This window comes from Ostrea edulis, chromosome 9 (assembly GCF_947568905.1).
Source record: "Ostrea edulis chromosome 9, xbOstEdul1.1, whole genome shotgun sequence".
Lineage (NCBI taxonomy): Eukaryota > Metazoa > Mollusca > Bivalvia > Ostreida > Ostreidae > Ostrea > Ostrea edulis.
In genome coordinates, this window is record NC_079172.1 from 61,817,583 (window position 1) to 61,827,650 (window position 10,068).

Genomic DNA, 10,068 nt, shown 5'->3' on the forward strand with positions numbered 1-10,068 from the left:
CGTGGAAAAAGGGAAAGGGGTCAGGACGCCCGAGCCTCCCTCTGTATCCGCGCCTGCAAATATAACGATATATACTCTAGCTGGACAGCCATGCTCTTAAATAACTGGAAGACTGTCTGCAGATTGAAATGAAGATTATGTTTTCGGTTGACGTTTTCTATTTTTTTTTTTTTTTTAAATTTTAGACGATATGGTTTACAATGTTATATCGCGGTCAGCTAAAATAATATTTGCCATATCACGTTTGTTGGTAATCAACTAAATTGATATTGTATTATTTGTAATTACTGAAATAAGCATGTGATATTTTGCAGGTAGGGCTAACAAACACGACAGCAGGTAATTTACTAATTATAAGTGACCTTCAAACTTGACATAAATCTAAAAATGATCAAAAAATGGAAGTATGTAGTAATTTCTACATGACTGACGAAAGTTTTATTGCTATGTATCTCTCATACTACAGACATGGGTATTCGATATCATTGATCACTGATCATTCCTTAGTATATAGTCTCATTGTAGTACTGTACACATGTGTAGAACTTTGCCGTGAAGGAGTTGTTCAAATTTAAAAAAAACCAAAAAAAAAACAAAAAACAGAAAGAAGCAAAAACAATTGTTGTTTCCCAAATCATCGACATGTTATTACAACAACAGAATTTTAAAAGCGTCGCCGTGCACACATTGACCCGAGCGCTGAATGTCCATCACCACTGACAATGGCGAACGTGAGAATCTTAACGTTTTCAACCGCCAAAGCTCCATTCACACCTGGCTATACTGACTGAGGTAAGGTGGTTATTGTTTTCAGATTTAGGGTTTTGATTTCGATTATAAAAACAACTGATTCCATTGTTTTGGGGGATTTTATTTTCTCGTCTGATAAATGACATAGATAAACACAACAACAAAAATTCATTAGAAATGTTCACTGATTAAACTTCTCTCGTTCACTGTATCAAACTTCTCTCGTTCACTGTCTTAAACTTCTCTCGTTCACTGTCTTAAACTTCTCTCGTTCACTGTATCAAACTTCTCTCGTTCACTGTCTTAAACTTCTCTCGTTCACTGTATCAAACTTCTCTCGTTCACTGTATTCAACTTCTCTCGTTCACTGTATTCAACTTCTCTCGTTCACTGTATTAAACTTCTCTCGTTCACTGTATCAAACTTCTCTCGTTCACTGTATTCAACTTCTCTCGTTCACTGTATTAAACTTCTCTCGTTCACTGTATTCAACTTCTCTCGTTCACTGTATCAAACTTCTCTCGTTCACTGTATTCAACTTCTCTCGTTCACTGTATTCAACTTCTCTCGTTCACTGTGTTCAACTTCTCTCGTTCACTGTATCAAACTTCTCTCGTTCACTGTGTTCAACTTCTCTCGTTCACTGTATCAAACTTCTCTCGTTCACTGTATTCAACTTCTCTCGTTCACTGTATTCAACTTCTCTCGTTCACTGTATTCAACTTCTCTCGTTCACTGTATTCAACTTCTCTCGTTCACTGTATTCAACTTCTCTCGTTCACTGTATCAAACTTCTCTCGTTCACTGTATTCAACTTCTCTCGTTCACTTATTCAACTTCTCTCGTTCACTGTATTAAACTTCTCTCGTTCACTGTATCAAACTTCTCTCGTTCACTGTATTAAACTTCTCTCGTTCACTGTATTAAACTTCTCTCGTTCACTGTATTCAACTTTACTGTATTAAACTTCTTTCGTTCACTGTATCAAACTTCTCTCGTTCACTGTATTAAACTTCTCTCGTTCACTGTATTCAACTTTACTGTATTAAACTTCTCTCGTTCACTGTATCAAACTTCTCTCGTTCACTGTATTCAACTTCTCTCGTTCACTGTATTAAACTTCTCTCGTTCACTGTATTAAACTTCTCTCGTTCACTGTATTCAACTTCTCTCGTTCACTGTATCAAACTTCTCTCGTTCACTGTATTCAACTTCTCTCGTTCACTGTATTCAACTTCTCTCGTTCACTGTGTTCAACTTCTCTCGTTCACTGTATCAAACTTCTCTCGTTCACTGTGTTCAACTTCTCTCGTTCACTGTATCAAACTTCTCTCGTTCACTGTATTCAACTTCTCTCGTTCACTGTATTCAACTTCTCTCGTTCACTGTATTCAACTTCTCTCGTTCACTGTATTCAACTTCTCTCGTTCACTGTATTCAACTTCTCTCGTTCACTGTATTCAACTTCTCTCGTTCACTGTATCCAACTTCTCTCGTTCACTGTATTCAACTTCTCTCGTTCACTGTATTCAACTTCTCTCGTTCACTGTATTAAACTTCTCTCGTTCACTGTATCAAACTTCTCTCGTTCACTGTATTCAACTTCTCTCGTTCACTGTATTAAACTTCTCTCGTTCACTGTATTCAACTTTACTGTATTAAACTTCTTTCGTTCACTGTATCAAACTTCTCTCGTTCACTGTATTAAACTTCTCTCGTTCACTGTATTCAACTTTACTGTATTAAACTTCTCTCGTTCACTGTATCAAACTTCTCTCGTTCACTGTATTCAACTTCTCTCGTTCACTGTATTAAACTTCTCTCGTTCACTGTATTAAACTTCTCTCGTTCACTGTATTCAACTTTACTGTATTAAACTTCTCTCGTTCACTGTATTCAACTTCTCTCGTTCACTGTATCAAACTTCTCTCGTTCACTGTATCAAACTTCTCTCGTTCACTGTATCAAATTTCTCTCGTTCACTGTATTCAACTTCTCTCGTTCACTGTATTCAACTTCTCTCGTTCACTGTATTCAACTTCTCTCGTTCACTGTATTCAACTTCTCTCGTTCACTGTATTCAACTTCTCTCGTTCACTGTATCAAACTTCTCTCGTTCACTGTATTCAACTTCTCTCGTTCACTGTATTAAACTTCTCTCGTTCACTGTATTAAACTTCTCTCGTTCACTGTATTAAACTTCTCTCGTTCACTGTATTCAACTTTACTGTATTAAACTTCTCTCGTTCACTGTATTAAACTTCTCTCGTTCACTGTATCAAACTTCTCTCGTTCACTGTATTAAACTTCTCTCGTTCACTGTATTAAACTTCTCTCGTTCACTGTATTAAACTTCTCTCGTTCACTGTATTCAACTTTACTGTATTAAACTTCTCTCGTTCACTGTATCAAACTTCTCTCGTTCACTGTATTAAACTTCTCTCGTTCACTGTATTCAACTTTACTGTATTAAACTTCTCTCGTTCACTGTATCAAACTTCTCTCGTTCACTGTATTCAACTTCTCTCGTTCACTGTATTCAACTTCTCTCGTTCACTGTATTAAACTTCTCTCGTTCACTGTATTCAACTTTACTGTATTAAACTTCTCTCGTTCACTGTATTCAACTTCTCTCGTTCACTGTATCAAACTTCTCTCGTTCACTGTATTAAACTTCTCTCGTTCACTGTATCAAACTTCTCTCGTTCACTGTATCAAACTTCTCTCGTTCACTGTATCAAATTTCTCTCGTTCACTGTATTCAACTTCTCTCGTTCACTGTATTCAACTTCTCTCGTTCACTGTATTAAACTTCTCTCGTTCACTGTATTAAACTTCTCTCGTTCACTGTATCAAACTTCTCTCGTTCACTGTATTCAACTTCTCTCGTTCACTGTATTCAACTTCTCTCGTTCACTGTATTCAACTTCTCTCGTTCACTGTATCAAACTTCTCTCGTTCACTGTATCAAACTTCTCTCTTTCACTGTATTAAACTTCTCTCGTTCACTGTATTAAACTTCTCTCGTTCACTGTATTAAACTTCTCTCGTTCACTGTATCAAACTTCTCTCGTTCACTGTATTAAACTTCTCTCGTTCACTGTATTAAACTTCTCTCGTTCACTGTGGGGATATGAAATATCACGCTATTCTGACCACCTAAATTGTGTGTCGTATGTATATGTCTGTCCGTCCGTCTGTCCGTAAGCTTTTTCACATCTTCATCTTCTCCAGTTTTAATTTACATGAAAGCTGTCTGATATGGTGCATTAAGTTTGTTAAAATTATGGCCCCTGGGGGTAGGGTGGGGCCACAGTTGGGGATCCAAATTTTACATGAGGATATATAGCGAAAATCTTAAAAATCTTCTCATTAACCACTGACCAGAAAAATTTACCATTATATGAAAGCTTCCTGACATTGTGCAGATTCAAGTTTCTTAAACTCGTGTCCCCGGGGGTAGGGTTGGGCCACAATAGGGGATAAAAGTTTTACATACAAATAAATGTATATAGGGAACTGATTTTTTTGAAACTCTTCTTATAAAGAACCACTGGGCCGGAAAAGTTGACATTTACATGAAAGCTTCCTGACAAAGTGCAGATTCAAGTGTTTGCTAAAACATGTTCTTCAGGCGTAGGGTGGGGCCACAATAGAGTATATGGGGAAAAGCTTCTTTTCAAAAGCCACAGGGCCAGAAAAGTGGCAATTTACAAGAAAGCTTCCTGACATAGAGTAGATCCAAATTTGTGCAATTCATAGTCACCGGGGATAGGGTAGGGCCACAATGGGGAATCAAGGTGTTGTATATTGCTGGTATATATAGGACAAATCTTTAAAAATTTCTCCAGAACCGTTTAAGCTAGGGCTTTCATATTTTGTATATACATTCTTTACGAAAAGACCTTTCATATGATGCAATGGTGTGCGACCTTGTGACCTTGACTTGGAAGTTTGACCTATTTTTAATAAAAATTCAATATCTCCTCAACTATCTAAGATAGAGCTTTCATATTTTGTATACAGATTTCTTATGGCAAGGTCTTTCGTATCATACCATGATATATGACCCTTGTAACCTTAATAGTCTTATCCAGAACAGCAAGGTCATGTTAGTCATATATATTGGTGTGCATTTCTGTGTTATGTGAATTTGTTTTCAACGATGTTGTGGTTCTTTGGGACTAGATTGAGGCCACAATATGGGATAAAAAAAAAATTCATGGGAATAAAGATTGAACGCGGAAAGCGCCCGACTCTAACTAAAAATTATTTGATTTGATAAATGACAAAGTCAAATACAGGATTTTTTTTTTAAAAGGACCCCCCCCCCCTAAAATGACCGACGACACTAACAATTATATTGTAAAAATTTCGATACGACCTGTCCCTTCCCCAGGACAAACGTAAAGGTTTACATAGATGGCTAAAGATGTACAGAAAAGCTAGCACTAAAACTACACAAAATCTACAAACGTATCTAGACACAGCAAATTACATGCTTATTGTTTTTGGCTTGTTGATCAATGTGTTTTCTATGGAGCGAATGAGGACACGTCCATTGGGCTGATCCATTATATGTAACAATTTAAAAGCTGTACTCTTTGTCAAATTAATAAGGAGAAGAAGAAGGGGGGGGGTATGGTCAGCCTGTGGCATAACTCCACCCCTCCCTCTATATTTTCTACCAAAAACTTCAAAGTTTGCGATTTATAGCTTTAATGATCAATATGAGTTTTTCCATCTTTTCAATAATTTAATTATGTTTTCCCAAAAAAATCCATTACTTATTCACGAAAAGTCAACGAGTCGAGATCGTAGTTTAAAAAATATTCTTTTTTTTTTTCGTTTTGGCATAATCTTGGGATTCCCCTATTTTCACTTTCGGTTGAATTTTCGTATGTCTTTGAGGTCCACAAACTTGACAGGGAGGAATGTCTCACAAGAAGGGGAAGGATGACGTAGTCATAGTAAACTACAGAGATAGTGGCTGGCTGCGGGATGCAATAAGGGATGTTAGTAAAAGATCGACGGCACAACAGCTCGCCATTGGGGGATTGTCTGGATGGTGAGTACCAAATGTCGAAATGATGATTGTACGCTTAAAATTACGTCATTCATATTCATTTATTCATTGGATATTGATTGTTAAATTTTACATCAAGACTTGATTTAAACCATATTAAAAAGTAAAGTTTATCTAGCTGAAGAGGAAGTGAGACTCTGTTACGGTATTCTTCTCATTTTTGTGGAAACGGGGGGTTATTTATATTAGGTCTTTCCAGGGTGTTTGGATGGCTTGGTTCTTTAAAATAACACCCGAGCTCAAACACACATGTTTATTCAATATGGCGCTAAAACTACCCATGACAGGTACACATTAACTTGTACATAAGGATACACCAGAACTACACAGTTCATACATTAACTCATTCGATTCACTAAACATCTCCCTCTGAAACTATATGACTAGAATATTGAGTCAATTGACTAGAAAAGAAACATAGGCATTTCACTAGTAAACACAATTACGAAAGATCTACAGCATGCATTACTTGTTACATACAAATCAAAATGTTACAAAAAAAAGGTCCACAAGTTCACTCATAGTCCTTGAATCTTATGGGACGGTGCACGACACGACCAGATCGCGTCATTACATTTGGCTTCACAGGAGGTGAGGTCACTTCCCGGCTAGGAGACGCGGAGGGTGGTTCAATGTCAGGTATAACGACATTTGGTTCACGGTCACGCACACTGTCTGTTGTCGGACACGGCGCACTAATAGGATGTGACGATTCAGCATTCACATATCCGGTATGCTGCAGGTGTCTTCGATTTCTCCTCAATAATCCATGATTGGTTTCCACTACATACGACCTAGTTTGGTAATTTGCACTGGTAATCGTGCCACTGTCTGTCCACATTTTCTCTTTATCAGTCGTGATACGAACTTGATCGCCTGGTCCAAGTGGGTATCAAGACTGATAAAGAGAAAATGTGGACAGACAGTGGCACGATTACCAGTGCAAATTACCAAACTAGGTCGTATGTAATGGAAACCGATCATGGATTATTGAGGAGAAATCGAAGACACCTGCAGCATACCGGATATGTGAATGCTGAATCGTCACATCCTATTAGTGCGCCGTGTCCGACAACAGACAGTGTGCGTGACCGTGAACCAAATGTAACTGAACTCAAGAGAATATTGGGAATGGTGAATTATCTTGGCCGATTTTTACCAAATCTCTCCACAGTCATGCACCCTCTTACTGATCTTTTGAAGAGTGACTCAGCTTGGATATGGGACAGCCCTCAGGAAGAAGCCTTCAAAAAAGTGAAGAATATGCTAACAGAAACACCTGCCTTGGCATTCTATAATTCTTCAAAGCCAGTCGTGATCAGTGCAGATGCCAGCAACTATGGTCTAGGAGCTGCCATATTTCAGCAGTTTGATGGTCAACTTAAGCCTATTGCTTTTGCTTCGAGAATACTTACGCCAGCTGAAACCAAATATGCACAAATCGAGAAGGAGTGTTTAGCATCGGTATGGGCCTGTGAGAAATTCGAGCGCTACATCATTGGACTCGAATCATTCAAACTAATCACAAACCTCTCGTCCCACTCATTAACACCCGAGCTCAAACACACATGTTTATTCAATATGGCGCTAAAACTACCCATGACAGGTACACATTAACTTGTACATAAGGATACACCAGAACTACACAGTTCATACATTAACTCATTCGATTCACTAAACACAGGGGGATAGGAAAGACCGAATATAAATAACCCCCTCGTTTCCACAGAAATTAGTATTCTTCTATCATTTCAGATTAACTTGTTTTCTGCTCTATTTTTGCAGGGTTTCTGGATATTTGTGTATCAAGGTTGGAAAATTGGCTGCCATCACTCTGGGGACATCAATCTTAGTCTTGCAGGTAAATTTACAGATAATATGTCTTACGGCCTGACCGTGTTTGAGGGCGAAGCAAAAAATATTGGCATTAGTATCTAGATCCATAACAGGACAAAAAATATCCCGAAATATTAGCACCTAATGTGTGAGGACAGAGCTCAATCAAAGTGTTCTAACGTTAGACATTTTTGATCTGCCTATTCATTGAACGCGGGAAACACTATGCAACTGATGTAAACAGTGCATTGTGACGTCATATTCAGTGTCGGTGTTTAGCAAATACACAAACATAGGAAACGTTGTACACATTAATCAAGTAGTGATTATAGATATGTGATTAAGAAAATAAGATTTACATGCGTTTATGGATTTTATGTAACATCTCAGAACGACGTGAACATGGGTATACGAGATTCAAAATGGAGAAATACATGTCCACGCGATAGTATTCGAATCGACGCCATTGGGACCAAAATTTTCAAGTTCCATAGGTATGGTTTAATTTTTCACTAGTTTTCTTTTCCTTTTAAACATGTATACGTGTTACCTATAGGGAGAGCTCCGCTCTCACGGCCCTTCGGGTCGTGAGAGGGCTTCGCCCTCTATGATACGCATGTATGTACGCATATATACACATGTACATATAGTACGTATATATATGTGCGTATTAGGGCTGTCACTGTTCCAAAAAAGATGTCAGGTCGGGTCGATTCAGGATTTTTAATTCGGGTTTAGGTATTTCGGTTCTGGTCTACATATATATCTATCTATGTTAAAATTATTAAAAAACTTTATTTGTCACTTGTTACAATAATTACTCGCAGACGAGGACTCTGGTTTAGACTCTATGTTCATACTAGACACAGCATTGCTACTTCTACTTGTTTCCTTTCCAGCTAGCTTTCTATAGAAATGATGATATTGATCCTGTGGTATATTTCAAATAAGTCTGACATATCTTAGTTACATACTGTCATTGTTTTGTACACGATGTCATTATTTGACAATAAATCAGGTCACATTTTAGAATTTGAAGCCATGTTGTTTAAACAAATTCTATCATTAAAAACTGTACCCAAACTGAAATCCAAAACAATGGAACCGGACCCAACCCGAACAATATGCCTCGTGGTTTTCAGTTATTTCTGGTTCCCTTTGCAGCCCTAGTGCATATACATAGATGTACTTTCAATTTTTTTCTGTTATATATGAAGTTTCACATTTTATGTAAACCACTGTCTGGAATAGAAACATTCTCTGTTCCATATCTGTCAAGCAAGGTGGTCTCAACTAATCACAAACAAGAACAGAAAAGTCGATCTAAAATACAACACAACTAGCATATGTATTTTTCCCAACCATTGGCTTAATTTATTTATTTATCTCATTGGGCAATTAAAGATGTGGGGACATTTGGGGGAGGCATATGTTTGAGTTCTTTTTGCCTCCCTAATGAAGGGTTTATCCAAGTTCATAGGCACCCTCTACAATGAGTCAAGTAGCAGGCAAAAGCTATCATCAGGATACAGAGTGGTAGTCATCAACTTCCATTGTCAAAATATAAACAGAAATGAAAATTGGAGGAAAATTTTAATGATTTACATATATTCAGAAATCATATGCTGTAATAACTATGAGAAGTAGGTCTGGGATGTCATGCTTAATATCTGTAGTCACGTCTGACAAACAGGACAGCATTAAATAAGCCTTTAAACAGCATGGACACAATTTTGGTGAAAACAAATTTATTACTTGGATAATTATTTTATAGTTTGATAGTATCTAATACATGTAAAACATGGCAACAAACCTAAATTTAAAAAACTGACACAAAGTTGTATTTGAAACATCTAAACTTTTCATTTTGAAATCAAGGTACGAGCCCTGTTAAATTTTACAAGTTGTGTGACTCAACTCTCAACATGGCACCAAAGTTGGCGGCTTTGGTAAAAAAAAGTTTTTAGGGAAAAAAATTTCAGCTCTTTTTGTCTTTCTACATTTAGGCCACCTTAAATAGTTTTATCATTACCCTCTGTCGAAATGTTGATGACTTTTTCGATTTATCTTGGTGGTTCTCACCTCTGCACATGGTTTTCTGGCTAATGACAAGTGCTTATTCACAGCTCAATAAATTGTGTACATATTCGTCACACTCTAGATTTAAACAAACAGGTATTTTTACAGACTCAATTTTAGGAGCCAGATTTTATGTACACTGTAAATACAAAACATATTTTGTGCAAAAATATTTTCAAGCCACTTGTTTATAAATGATCTATATTTCTATAAAAAATTGTCAATGTCAGTTGATCTTTAAAATTGTCTCCATTTCTCTTCAGGCGTTATGTAAATATTGCATTATGATATTTCCATTCAGATTGCGCAGCATCAAG

At 37.1% G+C, this 10,068-nt stretch overlaps 1 protein-coding gene across 10 annotated transcripts in view; it reads left to right on the plus strand.

Annotated features, from left to right (window-relative positions):
• The first annotated feature begins 5,590 nt into the window (after positions 1 to 5,590).
• Positions 5,591 to 10,068, plus strand: part of LOC125658704 (FUN14 domain-containing protein 1-like) — a 9,505-nt gene continuing 5,027 nt past the window's right edge. For all 10 annotated transcript variants that reach the window (XR_008798689.1, XR_008798691.1, XR_008798688.1 and 7 more), the window contains exons 1-3: positions 5,591 to 5,818; positions 7,622 to 7,697; positions 10,053 to 10,068. The exon at positions 10,053 to 10,068 is cut by the window's right edge. Coding sequence is in view for 1 of the 10 variants with exons in the window: in XM_056149836.1 (XP_056005811.1) it covers positions 5,685 to 5,818; positions 7,622 to 7,697; positions 10,053 to 10,068 (226 nt within the window). In the remaining 9 variants the exon portion in view is untranslated. The remainder of the gene's footprint in view (positions 5,819 to 7,621; positions 7,698 to 10,052) is intronic.